The sequence below is a fragment of the Chiloscyllium plagiosum genome, unplaced genomic scaffold (genome assembly GCF_037043375.1).
Source record: "Chiloscyllium plagiosum isolate Xiang-an unplaced genomic scaffold, Cpla_swu_hap1 HiC_scaffold_33, whole genome shotgun sequence".
Taxonomy (NCBI): Eukaryota; Metazoa; Chordata; class Chondrichthyes; order Orectolobiformes; family Hemiscylliidae; genus Chiloscyllium; species Chiloscyllium plagiosum.
In genome coordinates, this window is record NW_028270171.1 from 24,715,753 (window position 1) to 24,740,252 (window position 24,500).

At 39.8% G+C, this 24,500-nt stretch overlaps 1 protein-coding gene across 4 annotated transcripts in view; it reads right to left on the reverse strand.

Annotated features, from left to right (window-relative positions):
- tom1 (target of myb1 membrane trafficking protein) overlaps window positions 1-24,500 on the reverse strand; it is a 116,761-nt gene that overhangs the window by 90,834 nt on the left and 1,427 nt on the right. For 3 of the 4 annotated variants that reach the window (XM_043679949.2, XM_043679947.2, XM_043679946.2), the window contains exon 2: window positions 7,588-7,672. In XM_043679949.2, the coding sequence (XP_043535884.2) occupies window positions 7,588-7,672 (85 nt within the window). Of the gene's footprint in view, window positions 1-7,587; window positions 7,673-15,689; window positions 15,823-24,500 lie in introns of all 4 variants that reach the window. The other variant, XM_043679948.2, reaches the window with a different exon arrangement.

Consider the following 24,500-nt stretch of genomic DNA (forward strand, 5'->3'; position numbering starts at 1 on the left):
TGGGCAATTTTGCATGGCCCATTCTCCGAACCGGCACATCTTTAGAACGTGGGAGCAAACCAGATCACCTCCAGGAAACTCACGCAGACACTGGGAGAATGTGCAAATTCACAGTTGCCAGACGCTGGAATCGAACCCGGGTCCCTGGTGCTGTGAGGCAGCAGTGCTAGCCACTGAGCCACCATGCTGCCCACAATAAACTAACCTGGAATTAAGAGCCAAGTGATGACCATGAAACAACTGTCGATTGTTAGAAAACCCATTTGGTTCACTAAAGTCCTTCAAGCAAAGAAACTGCCACTCATACCTGGTTTGACCTACATGTGATTACAGACCTACAGCCATGAGGCTGACTGTAAACAATTTAGTAATAGTATTAAATGCTGGCCCAGCCAACTGCACCCTCATCCCATGAATTTTTTTGTTTTAAAATGAAGTGAAAATTTGTGAAGTTTTAAAAAAGGATTCTTGCCCAGTGGCTTGTGGAGAGAGAGAAACAAGAGGCCAGTCGAGCAGGCATACCAGAGGGCAGGCAGGTGAGAAGAGGAGAGACAGAGGGCAAGACAGAGTGACCTCATGCAAGTGAAAAAATATATAGATTTCCAATGGAACTGAAATGTCTGAAAATCCTTTGCTGCCCAAATCATTACCTGCTACCTTTTAGTCTGTTAAACAGTGTTAACAAATATTTTTAAAAGTTGCTCAAACATTGCATGAAAAATATTTCGCTCAGAACAAAAACAACTCAATAATGAAACATTACAAATGAATAGAGAGATAAAAGAAAATAACATACATATACTAAAGTGATGACACATTTGGAAATACGTCAATTAGAAAAACAAAGGGAAACTCAAAGTAAATGATCAACTATAAAACTACATAGTAAAGTATTCTTAAGAAAAGTGAAGAAATGTAAAATCAGAATTGGGATAGCATTGTTGAGATACTCTCAATAAAATCACAGGTAATCCAAGTAAAATCTCACGAACTGCTTGATTTACTCCAATACTTATGCAGTACAGCAACCAACTGGGCATTAGAAAAATATATATGTATTAAGATAAAAAGACAGGGGATACTGATAAAAATAAATTTAAGGATAAAACCCGAAATCCAGATGGATCACATCTGCATTTACAAAAATAAAACAGCTAAATCCAGCGAACAGCAGACTAGTTAGCTTAATTCAGCAGCATAAAAATTAATTCACTAAGGATAGAAAAGTAAACAATGAATAAATCAAAATAATACAAGAGGCACAGATTTTAAAAAATCCGAGATCAACCTTGACTAACTTGAATAAATTTTTCAAAGGAACAAAGATCAGACATGAGCAATACACCAGATATGATGTACTTGAATTTTCAAAATAAGATACTGCAAAATAGATTCAAGGAGCAAGAGAAAGAATGGATAGCAAGCTGGCTACAACACTAAAAATGGAGTAGGGGTTAAGAAGTAGTTATTCAGACAGGCAGAAAAAGATGTGAAATAATGGTCTGTGGGGATCAAATTCTGAGATCACTGCTGGTCACTATTCACGGAAATGATTGCCATTTGTGTGTCAGAAGCACAACACAGAAATTTAAAGGTAACAAAAGTGAGGGGATATAGTTGGCATGTAAGGCTGCAAAGAAATACAAAGCATTTACAGGCACACAGAATGGATGAGGAAATGTTAAATGCAAGGTGGTGAACTTTGGTACAAGAAATGATCACATACTTCCTCAAAATATAGTTTAACTGGGAGAGAGGAACAGATTCACATACGCAGGTTAATGTTGCTATAAAAATGCCAAAGTCGTAGGTTTATTCCTTGAGTAACAGATATCAAAACAGAGACGTCACGTTTAACTTCTATCAAACCAAAATTTGATGACTTGCAAAAGTGAGAATATTCCGATCTCTAATTGGGTAGAGAGACACTGAATAAGGATTAACAATCCAAGATGAAGAATGGGGGAAATTTGTGGCTGCAAGAGCTGCTTTTTTTTGAGGTTTCTCACTCTGGGAAAAAGCTGGTCTCTATCCACCCTGTCTAAAGTTTAAGGGGGGATACACGCGCCAAGTACTTCACACAGAGGGTGTGGGCGTTTGGAATGTGTTGCCAGCAGAGTTGGTAGAGGCAGGCACTGTAGATTCATTTAAGATGCGCCTGGATAAGTGCATGAGTAGGTGGGGAGTAGAGGGATACAGATGCTTAGGAATTGACCGACAGATTTAGACAGTACATTTGGATCGGCTCAGGCTTGGAGGGCTGACGGGCCTGTTCCTGGGTTGTAAATTTTCTTTGTTCTTTGTTCAGTGTTGGAGCTGATTTCCTCTATTTCTTGGAGCAGGAATGACTGTTTTATAAGCTGCTGCATTGTTTTGGAACTTTGGAAAAAAAAAATCAAAAAATGGTACTTTAAAACTGGAGGAAAGAGGGAGAGCGGGGATGTGAAAACAAAAAGCAGTGAACTTGCACAGCTGATTCACCAGGCAGTGAACTTTAACAACTGACTGCCCGTGCTGTGTACTTTTTTTTTAAGATTAGATTAGATTACTTACAGTGTGAAAACAGGCACTTCGGCCCAACAAGTCCATACCGACCCGCTGAAGCGTAACCCACCCAGACCCATTCTCCTACATTTACCCCTTCACCTAACACTACAGGCAATTTAGCATGGCCAATTCACCTGACCTGCTCATTTTTGGATTGTGGGAGGAAACCGGAGCACCCAGAGGAAACCCACACAGACACGGGGAGAATGTGCAAACTCCACACAGAGAGTCGCCTAAGGCGGGAATTGAACCCGGGTCTCTGGCGCTGTGAGGCAGCAGTGCTAACCACTGTACCACCGTGCCGCCCAACTTACAAGCATCCCAGTTAGGTCGACAAAAGATAAACAAACAGTGGAATTCACAGCTGACTTGGGAGAAACCTCAGTAATGGGAGCTGCTCATAGCATGGGAACAGCTGTCTTTTGTCTTAAGTCTAGCCTTAATTTTTTTTTCTAAATCTCCAATAGTGAGTAGCATGGCTTTTTTGGTTTATGCTTTATTGAGATATGTCTCCAGATTAATTTTTTTTAAACATATAAACATAGGTACCAAGTTATCCTACAGTGTTTTTAAAGCAGCAAGACTTGTTAATTTCTGGATCTGTAGATTGTTAAGGTACAAAGATGGCCTTTATAGAGACTGATGAGCTCTTTCTATCGGATGTGGGAGTTAGGGAGAATTTCAATGTTCCTGATGATTGTGTTGGCAGGAAAAGTGTTTGGTTGCAAATCCTACAGGATTGCATAGTTAAGGTTAGAGCTGCAGCTGGAGGCAATGAGAAATTTATAGGAGCCAGAGGGTGTGATGAATGGAAGTTTCAGGAAGGTAGAAAAACCACAGAGTGTAGAAAAGGTAGGAGAGATAGGCAGGTAGTGCAGTTGTCTCCTGTGGCTATCTCCATCTCAAACAAGTATGCTGTTTTGGAAAATGTAGGGGGTGATGGTGTCTCAGGGGAATGTAGCACTGACAGTTAAGTTTCTAGTACTGAGACTAGCTCTACTGTTTCAAGGGGTATGCCAGATTCCAAACAATCAATAGGGACTCTTTAGTCAGAGGAACAGACAGATGTTTCTGTGGCTGGCAACGACATACCAAAATGGTGTGTTGCCTCCAGGCAGCCGGGGTCAAGGAAGTCTTGGAGAGGGTGCAAAATATTCTCCAAGGTGAAAGTAACTGGCAAGAGGTCGTTATACATAATGGAACCAACAACACAGGAAAGGAAAAGGTCTGAGGAGATAATATAGGAAATTAGGCAGGATGTTAAAAAGCAGGTCCTCAAGAGTAGTAATGTCTGGATTACTCCCAGTGCCACAAACTAATGAGAGTAGGAAAAGCAGGATACAGTAGATGAATGCGTGACTGAGGTGTTGGCGCAGGGGAGAGGGATTCACACTTCTGGATCATTGGAACGTCTTCTAGGGAATAATTGACAAGTATAAGAGGGACGGGCTGCACATGAATTGGAAGGGAGATTTGCTCGAGACACCTAAGAAGATTGAAGCTAGTTTTTGGGGAGGAGGTTGGTTGGTGGTGGTGGTGGTGTTGGTGACCCTCAATGATAGCGAGAAAATTGATCAGTCTGAGGCTGGTGCACTTGGGAAAAGTAGCAAGCCAAACAATTAAGGCAGGCAGGAGCAAAGCAGAAAATGAGGTAGGACTGAAACTGCATTTATTTCAAATGCAAGAGGCCTGACAAGGCAGATGAGCTTAGGGCATGGTTGGGAACATGGGACTGGGATTTCATTACTGTTACAGAGACGTGGCTCAGGGATGGACAGCACTGGCAGCTTAATGTTCCATATTATAGGAAGAATAGAAAATGACGGGGGGAGGCGGCTGGGAGTGGCGTATTTGATTAGGGGTAACATTACAGCTGTACTTATAGAGGATATTCCGTGGATTGTGTCCAGTGAAGTCGTTTGGGTGAAACTGAGAAATAAGAAAAGGATGATCACCTTATTGGAATTGTATTATGGACCTGCCACTAGGGATAGTCAACATGGCTTTGTGCGTGGGAAGTCTTGTCTCAATAACTTGATTTTTTGAAGAAGTAACGAAGAGGACTGAAGAAGGCAGCGCAGGAGACATTGTCTATATTGATTTCAGTAAGGCATTCAATAAGGTTCTGCATGGCAGACTGGTTAACAAAGTTATATCACATGGAATACAGAGAGAACTAGCCATTTGGATGCAAAATTGGCTCAAAGGTAGGAGTCAGAGGGTGGTGGAAGAGGGTTGCTTTTCAGATTGAAGGCCTGTGACTACAGGTGTACCACAAGGATCAGTGCTGGGTCCACTGCTTTTTGTCGTTTATAGAAATAATTTGGATGTAAACATAGGAGTCACGGGTGGTAAGTTTGCAGATGACATCAAAATAGTTGGTAGAGTGGACAGCAAAAAAAATTACCGAAAAGTAGATGGGACCTTGATCCGATGGGCCAATGGACTGAGGAGTAGCAGATGGAGTTTAATTTAGATAAATGAGTTGCGCTATATTTTGGTAGGGTAATTCAGGGCAGGACTTATACATTTAATGGTAAGGTCCTGGGGAGCATTGCTGAACAAAGAAACCTTGGAGTGCAGGTTCATACTTTTTTATTCCTTAAAAGTGGAGTTGCAGGTAGACAGGGTGGCAAAGTTGTTGTTTGGTATGCTTGTCATTATTGGTCAGCGCAATGAGTATAGGAGCTAGGATGTCACATTGGGGCTGTACAGGACATTGGTTAGGTCAGTTCTGAAATAGTGTGTTCAATTCTGGTCTTCCTGCTATAGGATGTAGCTGAAACGTGAAAGGGTTTGGAAAAGATTTACAAGGATGTTGCAAGGGTTGGAACATTTGAGCGATGGGCAAAGGATGAATAGGCTGTATTTATTTTCCCTGGAGCGAAGGCTGAGGAATAACCTTATGGAAGTTTATAAAATCATGACCAGTGGCACAGAGCGGGGATGATAGCAACCAGCAGCCAGGGATGGAACGTGGCGGCAGCAGTCCATGACAGACCACATGGAGGCTCGCTTCATTGTCTGCTGCAGAGAGGCCTTGCAGTGAGACTGTGATGTTTGTCTTTTAACTTGTTTCTTGTTTTCTAAACTTTGTACCTAAGATGGTGCCGGGTGTTGGTGATATTGTTGCCCTGTAAGTAATCTGTAACTGAAGCTGTACCTAGGTACCTTTGTATCTAAGATGGTGCTTTAAGTCACAACTTATGAACTTTTCACTGTAATCAAATGAGTACATGTGACAATAAAGCTAATTAATTCAATTCATTCATTCAGTTCATGCTTGAGGGGCATGGATAGGGTGAAAAGTCAAGGTTTCTCCCCCAGAGTCTAATGTTCTATGTTCTATATGTAGGGGAGTCCAAAACTAGAGGGCTTGGGTTTTAGGTGAAAGGGGAAAGATTTAAAAGATACCAAAGGGGCACAAACGTTTCAGAGGGTGCTGCACAGATGGAATGAACTGCCAGAGGAAGTGATTAAGGCTCGTATAATTACGGCATTTCAAAAGGCATATGGATTGAATAGGAAGGGTTTAGAGGGATATGGGGCTGGCAAATTGGACTAGATTGATGTAGGAAATCTGGTTAGCATGGAGGAGTTGGACCAAAAGGTTCTTTTTCTGTGCAGTATATCTCTGTAACTCTATTTATAGCTGATATGGGAAGTTATAATTGTCAGGAAGCACTGAACAGATTGCAGGCTACTCTCAGATAAAGCAGAGAGTTTACTTTTAAAAGCAAAATTGAGACATTATCGGCACTGCTTAGGCTGTAATTTTTTTGTCCATCTCCAATTGCCCTGAAGAAAGTGTTGCTGAACAGTCTATCTGGTACAAGCACACTACAGTACTGTTTTGGAGAGAGTTCCAGAATTGTGATCAACTAATAGTGAAGAAATGACAATATAGCTTTGAGTCAGGATGTGGTCAGGTTTGGAAGGGAATTTGCAGGTTCCCTAACAGCAGTCTTTATAATTACTTAAGGGGTATAATAGAATATATGGAAAGATGTTGAAGGAGACATAAATAGTCTCTAATACATTTCATAAGCCATTTGGGAGAAACATCTTAACACAGAGTTTAATTCACTATTATACAGTAGTTGAGGTAAATAGCATAAGTGTAATCAAAGTAAAGTAAATATTTGAGAGAGAAAGGAATCGTGGAATTAGAGAATGGTTCCAGACCGAATGACTCTGTTCAGTACCATGGTGTCTATGTTGGCTCTCTCTGTAACAGCAACTCAGATAACCCCACTCCCTTCCCCCATCTTCTATTATAAGTTTGCAAATTACTCTTCAAATAATTATCGAATTCCTTTTTTAAAATCAAAAATGAATCTACCTCACCAGAGTCTGTAACCCGTTACATAGTTTTTAAAAAATTCATCTTGCATCAATTTGCACTTCTGCCACTGGGAATAAGTTACCCATATTTCAAGTGCGGTGCCTGCACTGAACACAATACCCCAGTTGTTAAAACTAAAAATCACTAAAATTTCCTTGCTATTTCACTGTATTTCTTCCATTTATACAGACCCAATATGCCTTTTTAACCACTTTTTCAACCTACCAAGCAATCTTTAACCTTTGTGTATGTATATGCCAAATCTGTCTGCTCCTACATTAATGTTGTAAAATAGCACCATCTTTGTTCTTCCTACCAAAATGAATCATTTCACACTTTTCCACATTAAATTTTCTTAATTACAAATCTGTTCATTCCATCAAAGAATAGCCTTTTGAAGTCTATCACAAGCCTCACACTTCATAACACTAAACTTTGTGTCAAAAGTGTAGGTCATTAACTTAAACATGAAAAGCAACATTCCTTGTATTAAACCCTAGTATTTTCTTTCTAACTATAAGCATAATTATCGCTATTGCAAGAGTTTCTAGCAACATACTCCACATCCAAACCATCAAGTCCAACAAATGTTTCGCTACTGTCCTCCACAAGAGAACAACAGTTCTGCAAGCAATATTACATTGTCACTTTAAGTTCACCTGTTGTATCGTAGCTCAATTTATAATATTACTCACCCCTCCTCAGTCTCATTAATGATATCACATATTTCCATGTTGAGGCCCCAATCCTCTGTCTGCAAAGAGCCATCTGTTGCTTGTTCTGAAAGAAAAAAATGCAACACGTTAAGAAGTATCTTAAATGAAAACTATCAGCAGCAAAACAAGTCATCTCCAATGCTTCACAAAATAAAATTGTTTTACAATATTTTAGTACTTTATTAGGGAAGTTAGAATTTGCAACTAAAATTATTCTGTCTTTCTAATCTAATCTTTTTGTAGCTTTTCCCTTGCCAACTTGGCTCTTCCTTCTGAACAGTGGGTCCTACTCTAGCCACACACTCAGTGCTAGCAATTACCCTCTGTTGTCTCATTACAAAAAAGGTCCACATTTTTGGGTAATCCTTAATGGAAAATCTATAATATCACATTATAGCCAATCGCCATTCTGTCCTCAACCAAGACTGACATGCACACACTAACAAGTGCACATTCATGTCAGGAATTCAATTCCCTAACCCAGGGGTCTACACCCATTTAGAACATTCTCGCTGCCTTTCTAATTTCCTTCCCACCCCAATAAATATTTTATACAAAATAACCAAACAGAAATACCAAGTCTCAGATGACTTCTTGTAGAACAGAAACATTTTCAACCACATAATTCCTTTCATATTTTCAGACAATCACAGTGACTTATGGTTAACATTTTCCAAACATATTCAAATTAGGTGCAGCATTGGGTATGTTTCCATGTTGTATGACCCTTTGGTCCAACCAATCCATGCCAACCATAATCCCAAACTAAACTAGTCCCACCTCCCTGCGCTTAGCCATATCCCTTAAACACCGTTCTTACTAGTGTACCTACCCAAATGTTTTTTAAGCTTTCTAACTGTACCAGCATCCACCACTTCCTCTGGAAATTCATTCCACACATGGACCACTCTACATTAAAAAAAAGTCTCTTGTGTTTTTTTAAAATCTTACCCCCCCGTCTCAAAAATATGCCCTCTAGTTTTGAATCCCCCATCCAAGGGCAAAGACACCTGCCATTCATCTTGTCCATACCCCTCATCATATTATAAACCTGAGGTCATCCCTCAATCTCTTATCCTCCACTGAAATAATCCCAGGCTATCCAACCTTTCCTTATAAAAACCCTCCAGTCAACAGGCAAACCCTTTAATCACTGGTGCAATGCAAAAATGAGTGGGAATTGTCTTAGGTGTTGTTTATTGCAAAAAAGATTTGCAATTATATAGCACATGGCCACAACAATCACATCTCTCACATTTCCAGTCAATTAAGTTAATTGCTATAATGTAAAATCTGCAGTCACAAATTTGTTCCCTGTAATCTCCCACAAATAGAAATAGTACATAGAAAAGTACAGCACGAAACAGGCCCTTTGGCCCACGATGTATCCTAATGTAAAATAAAATAACAACCAAGCACCCCTCAATTCACTGCTATCCATATGCACGTCCAGCAGTTGCTTAAATGTCCCTAATGACTCTGCTTCCACCACCACTACTGGCAATGCATTCAGCGTAACCTTCCTCTGACATCCCCTTTATACCTTTCTTGTAATATCTTAAAAGAATGATCCCTCGTGCCAGTCAATTCTGCCCTGGGAAAAAGTCTCTGGCTATTGACTCTATCCATGCCTCTCATTACCTTGTATACCTCGATCAGGTCACCTCTCTTCTTCCTTCTCTCCAGAAAGAAAAGTCCGAGCTTAGTCAACCTCTTTTCATAAGGCAAGCCCTCCAAGTCCAGGCAGCATCCTGGTAAACCTTCTTTGCACCCTCTCCAAAGCCTCTATCTTTCCTATAGTAGGTCGACCAGAACTGGACACAATATTCTAAGTGTTGTCTCACTAGGGACTTGCAGAGCTGTAGCAAAGCCTCACAGCTCTTAAACTTGATCCCCCGTTAATGAAAGCCAAAACACCATATTCTTTCTTTACAACCCTACCCACTTGGGTGGCAACTTTGAGGGATTTATATACTTGAACACCAAGAACCCTCTGTTCCTGAAATGATGCCCTGGGGCCGAGATGATTGATCACTGTCAAGGTTGGATTAATCCTGTTTCACGTGCACAGATTATACTTGGTCAACTCTCTTTATTGTCATCAGGTAGATGTCAGTTCTGTAGCTGTACTGGAACAACGTGGGTAGGGACATAGCTGGTTCTGGAGCACAGGTCTTCAGTACTAATGCTGAAATGTTGTCAGGGCTCAAAGCTTTTGCACTACCCAGATTCTTCAGTCATTTCTTGATATGATCTGAAATCAAACTGGTTCAAGATTGGCTTTTGGGCACAACAGGAGGGCGAGGTCAAGATGGATCACCTACTCAGCATTTTTGGCTGAAGGTCAAGGTAAATATGTCAGCCTCATGTTTTTGCATTAAGCTGTGGGATCCCCCACTCTTGGGGATAGGGGCATTTGTGGAACCTCCACCTTTTGTTATTTGTTTAATTGTCCAATGAGACATTAAAGGGTTAATTTGCTCTGCTGACCTGCAGGAAATTGGAAGTCCCGAGGTTAGGGTGGGATGCCTTTGACTTACATGTAGATTGTAAGGAATTCACATTGCTATCCCTTGCCATTCAGGTCCATTTCCTAGTTATTCAGAGTAAAAGAATTGCATCATCATCCTATTCAAAATCATAAGAACATTGCAGGTGGAATTTTGACTACTCTCTGTAGTTTAAAAAAAAAGATTCACAACAGATTTGACCATTAAGGGATGATTTACATTATATTATTTCTGGAAATGATGTCACTGCACTGTGTCTTCAGAGGCATGTGACTGTGGGATTGTCTTGTGGGCATCACTGAGTGTGATGTCAAGATTTTGTATAAAGGAAGGACTGTTTCCTTTGTTCAGAAAGATCCCTTGACATGGCTTTGCAAGCATTGTGATGGGTTTCTCCAGAAAGCTTGTACTGTACTGTGTTTAATAAAATTTTGGTTGTTCACAGAAGTTGGTATCTGTAATTGCATCAAGTGCGTAACAATCTCAGGAAAAATGTTGTTGCACTTGTTCGCTTTGCAATCAAGACAGGAAAAGGGACGGAACGAGTCAACAAGTAAAATGTTGTGACACACACACACACACACACACACACACACACACACACACACACACAGTTGTAAGAACCAGAAAAGGAGTATAATTAACAGTAATGGCCATTTCATATTGTAGAAAATGCTACAAATGCAAATCGAGGAACAGCAGTGTCAATTGAATACCAGTCTGTCAATAAAAAAGAAAAACAGTTTGATTTTCCCACGACACAGACACAGAGACAGAAGTCTGCTCAAACCTTAAGAACAAAATAGAAGTCATTTAGTTGATTTTGATTTATCACTGGAGAAAACAAACATCCCCTTCAGACTGCATCAATGCATAGAACAAACATGCTCCAATTCAAAAATAATAAAAACTTAACATAAGCAACATTAGAATAATAACCATGAACAGGAGCTACCATAATTCAGGCAGTGCAGCTGGCTGAAGGAAACCATTGCAAACGTACACTATCCACTGTCTAGGAGGACCATCACAATACAGTCATTCCCATAGAGTTGAAACACAGACTTGTAATCATGAAATCATTGAAGGCATGACTGCTAACTGCCAATTCCGAAGTTGGAGAGTCAGGGCCATGGCAGAAGCCCATTGCGTCCTTTGCAGTTTGCCATCAACTCAGTACAGTAGTAGAAGGAAAGACATGACCAACCAGAACCACATCATAGCCACCAGTGTGTTAATGACCAGAACCCATTCCCTGTAGTTAAGTACTGTAACCATCCAGAGCTTCCCTGCATAGCTCAGGTAAACGTTCATAAATCTACACTGTGCTCCAGGCAAAAATCCAGAGTTCTTCTGGCAGAGAATCACCAAGAACAAAGAATATTTGACTAAATGATCCTTGCTGAAATCTAAAAAGCACACATGTCCTGGCAGACACATCCTCCATAAGACCGCTGAGGGTCAGTGACATGAGAATCACATGAGTAAAAACTGAAGAGTCATTCTCTGAACCCTCACAGATTTAGTCACAACAGTCCTCCTTTACACACAGGTTATCCAGAGAGTCCCAATAAACACTGCCATAAGTAGTATAAGAAATGCTCCACACAAAGTAGAAAACTGGCTGGTTATGGAATAAGCCTAGCACACTCTTTCAAAACAGAAAAGGGGGTGGGTGAGGAGGACAATGGACAACAACTGACCTTAAAGCAGAGCTGTGTGTGTATACTTCTGTTTAAACATATTTGTATAAGTGCCAGGCACAACATTTTCCACTAGCCAGCACAATCAGACAATGTCGGAGCCAATATATTTTCTTCCCTGCCTCACATTAAAGACATCAAGGAGTATATTTTTTAAATGATAATAAAATTGCACCAATTTAAGACAGCTTCAAATAGGGTCAAAAAAGAAAAACTTTTTTTTTAAAATAAGAGTGTCTAGTCCTCCCCCTATAAGCAACCAGATTTAAAACAATTGCAAGGTACTTTGCCAAATTGTACTAAGTTATTTCATTGGCACAGTGGTCATTTTTTTTAGTAAATTGGAAGCTGAATAGTTAAATATGCCCATTACTGAAAAAAGCTAAAATTGATTATTCTGTTTAATGACTACAAGTAGGTGCAACTTGCAGAACTTGTCATGCTTGCTACTTCAATCCAAGAACATGTAATAGCCATGTAGTTGGGGTCTGTTCCCACAGGTCTTAGAAAACAGCATAAAAATTCATGCCAAATCTTTCTTCCATCTAAAACTGCTTTGTTCTACATTCTGATATGGCCAACTCCTGAGCAAATTGCACAAAGTAGCAGAAACCTGAGGCCACTTTTTATTTTGTGATGACCCTTACTGAATGAGTAAATACATGGGGTGGTGGAAGGACTGTTGCGTGCAGTAATTGTAAGAATAATCCACAAAGATGAAGAGTAGAGGAACAGAGAAAAATAATTACAGATAAAAGTCAATTAATTTACTCTATATGAAGTAAATAACTTTGGTTTGTAAAGTACAAATGACACAATAGTGAATTTGAGAAATAGATGCACAAGTTATGCTGATAATTCTAAAATTATTCAATTCTCAGTCAGAGTAACAATCGCTTCACACACAAGGGTCCACAATTAGGAAATTTTAGACTGACAATTAGCCATTCATTTCTCCATCAAGGGGATACAGTCAATTTTATGCCCTCTTACCTCATCTTCAGCTGAGATCTGATCACTCAGTGTTAAGACCTGGAGCCTTGCTGCTTTGAATGACCAAGATCAGCACTATTTTTGTCAGAATTTCCAGAGGAACAGAGTGTTTGATGACAAAGATCTGAAATCCTGAACCGATAATTATCTACAAGACTCTAGTGTTAACTACCCTTCTATGTGCAAAGACACAAACAACATTTTAGCTCCCAAAGAAGCAATGAATCCACAAAATACTGCAAATCCAAAGGCAAGACAAGTCCTCCACTATCAGTGTCCTCTCTCTAGCCAATATCTTCAGCATTGAGGCACTGGTTCCTGCCTATCAGCTGTTTTAGGAGACCACGATTTTGGCAGGAGTACAAGACTTCCAAAAAAAGGCCCTCTACTCCAATCTCCCTCATTATGACAAGTATTTAGCAGGAAGGCAGAAAAAAAAACTTCACGAACACCAACTTGGCCTCCGTGGAAACATGTAATATCCTTATGTGACTCATGGGAATCACATGTCCAAGACTGTCCAAACTGGAAAAGCATCCACGAATATGTCAACCATTGGTAGCATTTCTAATGAACCTTAGGTGGCAGCTTAGTGCAAACAGCAAAAGGAGCACGCAAAAGCCCAAGCACCCTACCCACTGCCTCTTCAACCATCACCTACAGCAGAGTATATGGGTCCAGCATTGCAACATTTATTCTCCTCAAGATCCACAAGTCTAGAATGAAAAAAAATCCTTGGTCTCAAGGGACTGCCTAATGTTCTAAGAAGCCTTGGATTCTGGAAAAGTCTCAGAGCATTGGAAAATTGTTGTTAGAGTCATAGAGATGGGCAATGAAACAGCCCCTTTGGTTCAACTTGTCCATACCGATGTAACACCTTTATTTAAAAAGGGAAGGAGACAAAAACAAAAACAGGCAACTGTAGGCCCACTTAGTACAACATCTGTCATTGGAAACATGTTAGTTTATTATAAAGGATACAATGGTAGATCATTTAGAAATGTATATCGTCAAGCAGAGGCTTCACAAAGGAGAAAACATTTTTGACAAATTTGTTAAAAATCTTTGTGGAGATAACAAGCAGGATAGATAAAGAGGGACTACCAGAAAATGTAATATATTTGGATATTCAAAAGATATTTGATAACACACTACACATCAGGATACTTAAGATCAGAGTCCATGGTTAGCAGCAGTACAATAGTAAGGAAAGAGATTAGCCAAGTAATAAAAGACAGAATTCGATAAAGTGGGCATTTTCAGGATGACAATTTGTAACTAGTGCAGTGCTAGAGATCACTATTGGAGCCACAATTATTTACAATATATATGAATGATTTGGATAAGGAAAGTGAACATCCTAAGCCAAGTTTGCAGATGACACAAAAGTAAATGGGAAGGCAAGTTGTGACGATGACCCCAAGTATCTATGTAAGGAATGTTTGTGGGCAAAATCTTGGCAGATAGGACAGAGCAGAAGTAGGCCATTCAGCCTGTCAAGTCTGCTCTGCCATTCAATGAGGTATTGGCTAATCTGATCATTCTCAGCTCCACTCCTCTTCCTTATCCCCATAACTTCTAATTTCCTTACAGATTACAAATCCGCCTTTTCCATCTATAAATACTTAATGTCGTAATTTCAGCTCCTCTGTGGTAAAGAATTCCAGGGATTCTGTAACCTCAAGAAATTTCTCCCGATCTCTCTCTCTCAAATGGCTGACCCCTTACTCTGAGATTACGCCTTTTAGACCAAGACACTCCCACATTGGGAAACAACCTCTCCATGTCTATCCTGTAAAGACATCTAGGAATCTTGTCTCTGAATAAAGACTCCTCTTATTCTTCTAATCTTCAATGAATACAAGCCCGACCAACTTAACCTTTTCACATAAAATCATCCTTCTGTCCCTGGAATCAACTTGGTCAATCTTCTCTGAAATGCCTTGAACGCCAATGTATTTCCTTCGGTAAAGGGATCAAAAGTCCACATTACTGGAGATGCAGGCTAACTGCCCTATTTCTTGTATTCCATTCCTTTGAAATTGAGGCCAAAATTCCATTTGCCTTCCCTATTACCTGTCAAACTTGGATGTCAGCTTTTTGTGATTCACAGATGAGCATCCTAACAACATTTGTCCTGCAACTTTCTGCAGTCTTTCCTCATTTAACATCCAGCTGCTCTATATTTTCTGCTTAAGTGCAAAGCCTCACATTTTCCCACATTACATCCCATCAGCCAATCTCTGGCCCACTTAATCTTTCTATATCCCTCTGTACATTGTGTGTCATCCTCACTGCTTGCTATAATTTGGGAGAACGTAGCATACTGGCTTTCCTTACAAGAAAAAGAGAAAGTGCAACTCAGCAGCAACTTTTATTCAATATGGTAAAAGATGTTACATGGGACATTCAATTTTGAAGAGTCATCTAGACTCGAAACGTTAGCTTGCTTTTTCTCCATGGATGCTGACTGATCCACTGTGATCTCCAGCATTTCTTGTTTTCAGTACACATTCCAATATCTGTAGTAATTTGCTGCTCTGTTTAAAGTAGCAACGGTCAAAGAATATTTGACATGAAGCCAAATTACGACAGGTAATTGAAAGCTTGGTCAGAAAGAAGTCAATTTGAAAGAGGAACGGAGCAGGATGAGATAAACACAGTTTAGAACAGGCAGTTTCAAATGAGTTTTAGTGTACATTTGGTGCAAGCTGGGAGGCTGGCTAAAAAGGAATTACATATAATAAAGGCATGAAAGTGTGATTCATCAGGTTGGGCTGGGACTGAGATGGGCAAGCTGGAAATAGACAGTCTTGGTGGGGGATGACAGATCAGAACTCGTCTCAGGACGTAATAGGAACTTTACACTACTAACCTTAACAGCATGAACAAATAATCCACAAGCCTAGTGCGCTCCTGAATGATATATTTTACTTTTAATGAGGCTCAATGTTAAGATTTGCTTCATACCATTCCTCTGAAGGACTTTGGGCCAGTTTACTATTCAACTGTAGGATAAATTCAAAAAACAAATATTAATAGAACAATTATTTTCAAGATAGTGAGCATACAAAATCCCTTGTGACACAGGCAGCCTTAGGCACAAAGTAAGATGGGAAAGATATACATCATAGCCATTATCCCATTGATGCAAGTGTCTGTGATCTCGATTCCCCCACAGGTCAGATTTCTGCAGATTAGGGGAGGATAAAGTTTGCTAGAATAATAGTCTAAACTAACACAGTTAAATACCAGCAGTTGGACAGCAGTTCAAGTGACCTTTCGCCTGGAAAAGGAAAACAGGGTCAAGCCTCTCCAATGATGATCGTACAGCATCCACAAATGGGATTCTTGCTTGGAATAGAATTAGATTTGGATCCAATGTTCCTCCACCTGATGGTCTTAATGACAGGTACTACCTATACTCAAGCACAGTATTGCTCTTCATGTGTAAGGATCTGAATCACCACACATAACAAGGATTGTTCCAATCAGGTTTAAGATACGTACAAACCCAAAGCCAAGTTGCTTAGCAATCCATATTAGTAAATTATTTTGGCCCAACACTGAATAAAAAGGTTGTTCTCAATAGGGATATCTCACTTTTATTTAAATCGCTAGAGTGTGCTCACTAGCAAACAGCTTTGATTCAGAGTTTCTTGAAAGACAATTCAAGATCCAGGCAGTTATTACTATCCAATTGTACTTTAAAAACCATACTGCTGGTAGAATGTGCAAGTGCAGATCTTGTTGCTACTCAAATGTAAAGTCTGGCTCTCATTGAAATTTCACAAATCAGGTTGATTTTCATTTTCTAAGTCACAACAGGGATTTTAATCACAATAGTTGAAAAATGTGGTGCTGGAAAAACACAGCAGACCAGGCAGCATCCGAGGAGCAGGAGAATCAACGTTTCGGGCATAAGCCCTTCTTCAGGAATGAGGCTGGCGTGCCAGGCGGACTGAGATAAAAGGTACGGGGGGGAAGGGAATTTGGGGGTGGGGAGCTGGGAATACGATAGGTGGAAGGAGGTGAGGGTGAGGGTGATAGGCCGGAGAGAGGGTGGGGGCAGAGAGGTTGGGAAGATGATGGCAGGTCAAGAGGGCGGTGCTGAATCCGAGGGTTGGGACTGAGATAAGGTGGGGGGGTGAGGGGAAATGAGGAACCTGGAGAAATCTACATTCATCCCGTGTGGTTGGAGGGTTCCTAGGCGGAAAATGAGGCGCTTCTCCTCCAGATGGTGTGTGGCCAGGGTCTGGCGATGGAGGAGGCCAAGGACCTGCATGTCATTGGCGGAGTGGGAGGGGGAGCTAAAGTGTTCAGCCACGGGGCGGTTGGTGTGGGTGTCCCAGAGGTGTTCCCTGAAACGTTCCGCACGTTCTTCCTTTATACAGATTTCTCCAACTTCCTCATGGTTCTTTAGAGGGACACTGGTGGCTGGTGAACATTCTCTATAATATAGATCTACTAACTCAGCAATCTCACACAGAGAAAGGACTTTGACTTAAACTAACCATCTGCAGGAGATGAATGGTGTTGCTAGTAGCTACAGCTGTCAGGAGATCTGCTGGCATGGTGTCACAGTTACATGGTTTGCGCCATCCTCATATCCACTGTCGCTCGTCTACACTGCTGAGTCATTCAACTATGCCTAGGCTGAGCCTTTTTTCCACTGCCCTCCATTTCTTTTCTCTTAAAGAAGAGATCTTAGTGGTTTTTAGCTCTGATCAAGTTATAAAAATACTGACTTTCTTATTTGGAAATGATATTTCAGGAGCCTTTTTGCTCTCAATTCCTACACCCATTGGTCTTATGATCCTGAATTGAAATTTTTACCAGAGGTCTCAACATCCACATTTCAAAAGCCTCTGTTTTCTTCCACGGAGCTTTACTTAATATCCAGGATTCTGAGACGTCCAGGTGTTAGGTTCTTTTTTTTTTTGAGATTCTTGCACACTTAATGCAACTGCAATATGCCAACTTCTGTGAACAGCCAAAGTTTATTAAGCAAGTACAAGTTTTGGGAGGATCACTTCGCAACGCTTGCAAAGCATGTCAAGAGAATCTCTCTGAACAAAGGAACCAGTTCTTCCTTTATACAAAATCTCATATCACAGTCAGTAACGCCCACAAGACAACCCCCAGCCACTTCCCCACAGTCACATGCCACTCAAGACAACGTTTCTGGATATGATCACGGCACTGCAATGTGATGTAAATCATCCCTTAATGGCAAAATCTGGTGTAAAATTTTTTTTAAACCGCAGGGTGTGGTCAGAATTCCAACTGCAATGCTCTTATCGATTCTGAATAGATGATAAAGTAAATGTTTTTACTCTGAATAATAGGAGATGATAATGCAAATGTTTCTACATCACACCTGCAAAACAGAGAAATATACCACCCTATCCCTGGGGCATTCAATTTCTACAGGTTAGCAGAGCAAATTAACCCCTTAACTTCTCAGATTCTCTGAATTATCAAAAACAGCTATGAGCAAACACCAGATTACAGACAAGAATTACTGCCAGTTATATTTTTCTCAACTGAACTAGCATGCTTTTGTACAACAGCATGATCAAACATTAGTGCACAAACAAGGCAGGTGCGGTGAGATCATGTTATCGCTAGTAAAATAGAAACACAGACAGGCGTGATTTTCTGAAAATGTAATAAAGAGCTACAGCAACACATGACATGGAGTCATAGCTTCAAGTTAAAAGAGTTCACAAAACTTGCCAGTTATCACTATCCATTTCTATTATTTTTAAAACAATGCTGTGGCAAAATTTGAGAGCACAGACTGGTAGAAATTTTGAACGAAAAAGCATGTGCTTATTGAGACTTGCATTTAAAAGTTTTAAGTCACAAAGAGACTTTTTGTGGAGTGTTTTTTTTAAATCTCAAAGCTCCAATGGTTTTTTCCTCCCATTCTGGAGTCTACAGAAATTGCCTAAATGTCATCACGACTCACTACAGCCAGGAAAAACACCCACATGATAAGGAAATCTCATCTTGGAAAAAGCTAATAGAGATAAGCCATTAGAACTAGGTAAAGGAGTAAGCGTCTAGTCCGTCAAGCCTGCGTTGCCATTCAATCCAACATTCCTCACATCTTTACAGGAAAATTATGTTTTATATACTAGTGACAGAGGTGAGATGGACCAAGTGGAATAGATAATGAGTACGCCCAAGACAAAAGGCAAAGGCAGTGATAACGGTGGTAACGACATATAAAATAGGCGGAAATGCTGGCAGTGAAAAAGGAGAATAAAGCCAATAAGTCACAGCCATGAGAATGAGACAGATTTTAATCAGTAAGGGAAAAGGCAGGAAAATAAATTGAGGATTATGCAATCACCCATGATCTCATTGAATTATGGAGCAGACTCGATGGGTTCAAAGGTGTACTGCTTCTCCAATGTCCTATGGTCATGGGATTTGAGAAACGTGGACTAGAAGTCAAACACTGAACTTGTAAAAGCCCATATTAAGTCCAAGAGACTATAAAGTGCCGAAATGGAAAACGAGGTGAGGTTCCTCAACAAACAAAACTGAAGTTGCTGGAAAAGCTCAGCAAGTCTGGCAGCATCTGTGAAGAGAAATCAGAGTTAACATTTCGGATATGGTGACCCTTCCTGAGAGGTTCCTCCAGTTTGCATTAAGCTTATTTTCTTAATGTACTCTAGCAATATGTTTGGCAAGTTTTTTTTACAATTATCATAATACAAAGAGAAGATTAAACAACTTAAATTACAAGAACAAATCAAACTGATTGACTAAATAACAACTTTGTTCCAACTACATAAAATGATTTGTGAAATCTACATTGTAAATATATTTCAAAAATATAGATTCCAAAAGAATTAGTTTTTTTGTACTGATTGAGTACTGCATTTGAAAACCTCATATGTAACACAGACAGACAATGAAAAATCAAAAACTTAAAAACAGAAAAGTGCGAAACATATCAAGCAGGGTAATCAGCAGAAATGCCACAACCTTCATTCTTTACACTCAGACTTATTGCAAAAAATACGCAAGAAAATGTTGCTTCTTTTGTCCTACTGGTCAACAGGTTTCTCTCTGCAAGTTACCAAATATCTGCAATTACTTTTTTTAATCTGGTAGTGCAAAGACAACATTCAGAATGCAATGGCTGCAACCTCCATTTTAAAGTAAACTCCTTTGCTTCTATCTGATAGGTGAGTAGCACACATCTTCGGCAGCTTTGTTCACCAATTCCTTTCAAATTTAAACTTGCTATCCCTCACATTTTTTTTGTAAGCTCTTCAAATGGGCAATTGCACTGTTAATAGCAGGCTGTTCAACACACCATAAGGCATGTATTGCAATGCTAGAAAAAAGTCAGGATTTGTACTTACTCAGTTTAGCAAATAAGGACTTGGATACATTATCAGAATCTCTTACCAATAACAAGCATGGGGAGTTGTACCAAATAAACAGAACAAAGGATTCTCTCTTCAACAAGCACTAGGATGCCAAATAATGGGACTGATCCAACTCATCCAAGTTACTCATTGTAGCAATGTAGAATGGCAAAAACCTCCTTCAATCACACAAGTCACAAGGTTAACTTGGCATGTGGAAATTACAATGTGGTAGTACTGTGGAAGGAGGGTGACCTTTGATGTATTTTTCAAGTAAAATACATGGACATTACCCAGGTTTGGGACAACGAAGCATATTTCCTGATTTTATTTTTTACTTTTTCCAACAATTAGAGTCCAAAAATTACAAGGTCAGTAACTTCCTGACCCTGGCCATTTGATCAACTGCTGTTCAGTACCCAGGGAGACTGCCCAAAGCCATGAGTGGCAGGTTGGCAATAAAACCCATCGAGACTCTTGATGATCAAGGTTTAAAGGAGCTAATGGGTTCCCTATTTACCACTGCAATCTCCGATCAAGGATTAGTGCAGACACAGCCTGCACTCCTGGTAGGATTGCAGACCACCCCCCAAGTCTGAGTGGGAGTACCATTAATATACCATGGTGCATTTTCAATTTTCATTTTAATTTAAATTTATAAAAAGTGCCTGATAGTTGAGGTTTCCTCCAGTCATCCTTTTTTGCAAGTGGAAAACTTTCCTCACTCCTGTTCCCTGCCTCTGATTTAAAAAAAAATCAGATTCCTAATGGGCAGAGTGGAAAAATACTGCCTTCTCCAAACTGACAATGTTGGAGAGCACAATAATTTACCCAAAAATATTGCAGCCTCAAACAAATATTTTCCAATGCATCTAACATTTTATCATAATGCTATTTTTCAAAATCCTTTAAGGTCAGAGGTGGTGTATTTCTTTCAGGCTGAATATATAAGTAGAATCTCACTTCATCAAACTACATGCTACAAATTTTCAACAAATGAAAGCAACTGAACAGGAATGGTCAGTGAGCTGTTTACTATAAATCTCAGCAGCTTTGTATTATTCAGACTAGGGTGTGCAGGTTTAAAAACCTACTTACACTGTACCTCATGGTAGAGGTTCACAATGATTATTCATTTAAAATTGAATCAAGAGAAAAAAATTCATTGAACTAACAGAATGCTATTTTCTTTTTACAGATAGTTCACTGGGTACAATTCACAATGGAGGGTATTCACTAGGTAAAAACAGAGTTGTGAACCAACAATGCGGACATCACAAGGGTAAAGCTTCCTGGAATACAGGGAAACAGCAAACAGAACTAAATTTGACCACTCTTTCAAAAGGGCAAAAAACAAAATGAATTACGAATTGATGCTGAAAATAAATTAAGGCTAAGGTTGCTTTTACACTTTATCACAACTTCTCAATTTACTTCAACTTCTCTCATGCTCACTTCAACTTTCATGGCTATAAACCTTCATCTAGGTTTCACTACATCAGAAAATAAAAGTGTTTGATAACCCATTCTGGGACAAGTTCTGATCTTGATTTAAATGCTCAATTGATACCCTGCAGGTGGTCAAACATATAGACACCATGATTTTTGGACTGATCGAAGATGATTGGGAAATTCCCTTGCCAATCACATCTGGACCTTGCACGGTTTAAGTGACTGGACTTGACCTTATGAACCTAAGACTCATACCTTATGTCTTAACCTCATTGTAATGTTTTCATTTCTGTCGATCATAGAGTCATACAGCATAGAAACAGACCCTTCAGTCCAACTTGTCCATGCCTATAAACAAAATATCTAAAATCTAATGAACATATTTTAACAAAACATGCTGTACAGACAAGGAACAGCCCTAGGAAGAGATTAATAGGTTTTGATGATGTTCCAAGATCTTGATCCACATTTTAAAACAATGTGTTACTGAGAGATGGCCAAATTGGCTTTATTTCAGAATGTTGTGGATTGTTGTTGGTACTGTGTTAGAGCTGTAAAGCATTAACAGAGCTTTCACAGCAGGTTATTGGATGTGGATTGGCCTGAAGCTTTCTCAGTGAGATGGAAGGTCTTAAAAAAAATCTCCAACTTTGTAGTTACAGAGTATCAAGTAACCAGAGAAAAAGAATTCTAGGAGCAAATGCATTAATTAACATTGAGTTAACAAAATGTGGTGGAGGCATACACTCTACTGATTACCCTCATCAATTGTTTGTGCTACATAACTGTCTTGCACTCACTGTACTGTATGGAAACTGAGTTGCTCCAGTTTTGTTCTCAAGTTCTGTTTGCTATAGTAGGAAGAGATTTTTTTCTTCAAATAGGCACTGTAAATTAACTTCTTTTGCTTTGTTGAGTTAATGAAATGTTCCACTGGTATGAAAATCTGTTAGCAGAGAAACCTGTCACAAGGTGTCAATGATGGACAGTTGTATCAACAGATACTCAGCATTAAGAGTGTAATGAAGATCCAATGACAACGCAGCTGTTTGCGCTGCATAAATTCATTTTAGGCTCTCCCAACAGTGTCACAGGTAAATGCTTCCCAAAGAGATACAGCTATAATCCCTGCAAACATTCCCAGAATCAATCAACAACTGAGTTTGGCTGACGCAGTAGCATGAACAAAACTTCCCTGGGCTCATGAGGCAAACAAACCAGCAAGATCCCAACTTACAACACTGATTAGAAGCGCACATGTTGTGAGGTAGCTGGGTATACTTTTGGTCACCTTGTCATCAGGCCTAAACTGACAGACAAACCATTTCTGCACTTCAAACCCATGCCTAAGTATATTTCAGAAATGTTTAGATGCTCTATAGAAATAATTCTGCCTTACTTGTATATGCCCTCCTCTTCTTTACAATCTCCCTCACAGAACCTACTTGACTTTATACAGGCTACTCCCAGGCACTTAAATGCTTAAATGGAGGAAATTACAAATGCAAGGTCATCCATTCATAATATTAACTCTTTCTCTGTAACTCTCCACAAATGGTCCCCAGCATTTTCTATATTTATTTCAGACCTCTCCTACTTGCAGCATTTGCTTTCATACACATCTCACCTGACCGAGTTAGGAATGACTCCCTTCTTCCACAATGGTTCTATTTGCTGAAGGCTATGAAAATGGCCATGTCCCAGTTCCTGGTCTGTGCTGAGTTAGTGATTCCCTTTGAAGTGGGTGTGGGTGCACAATCTGTCTCAAACTCTGGGCTTGGGAGGAAGAGAATCTGTCAAGCTTTCAATTCCTGGCTACAGCATCATGATTTTAGATCAGGGTGGTGCTGAAAAAGCACAGCAGGTCAGGCAGCATCAGAGGAGCAGGAAAATCAACTTTTTGGGCAGGAGCCCTTCGTCAGGAATAGCTATTCCTGACGAAGGGCTCCGGCCCAAAATGTAGATTTCCAGCATCTGCAATCCTCACTTTTGCCTACTACATCATGATATCAGCTAAAGGTGGAAATCAGATATTGGCATAAAATCTCAGGCAACAGTTGTGCCCCCTTCCCCATGCATCTAAGACAACAGTCCCACTGGGAAATCCAGGAGAGCATAACATACAGTTATGTCCTTTCTAGAAAAATCAACTAATTTTTAGAACAATTCACCATTTCCAAATTCAGACCAACTGCACGATTGTGATACGATGTTGAGTAAACATCTGACCCAAGGGCATACAACTTAAAATAATTTTAAAATAAACTAAATTCATCCAGCAATGTCACTGTGTTAGTCTCTTCCACAGAAAACTCAGCTTCTTCAAACATGTTAAAAACAGGAAGCAAACCACTGTGTATTTATAAACCATGAGCTCAGAGTATTCCAAAACAATACAGAGCCAAACATTTAACGTCTAACATCTGGCACCTAAACAAAATGACAGTGACACACATCAAAATCTGACAAGAGTCATACACACAGCACCACACAATGTGCTGCACTGAAACAAGCCATTCTGCCCAACAGGTCTGCTGGGATGTTTGTACTCCAGCGAGCCTCCTCCCACCATTCTTGTAAGCATATATTGGTAATTCTTAAATATAATATTCTACTACTAAAGTAAAATACTCCATATTTTGGCAATCTGAAATTAAAACAGAACACAAAGTATATCTCAGGTAAGGATTGATGTTGCTGGACCAGTAATCCAGAGGTACAGGCAAATGCTCCATGGGCATGCGTTCAAATCCACAGTAACTAGTGGAATTTAAATTCAATTAATATATCAGGAATTGAAACCTAGTATCAGTAATAGCATCTGTACTAATTATGATCAAATG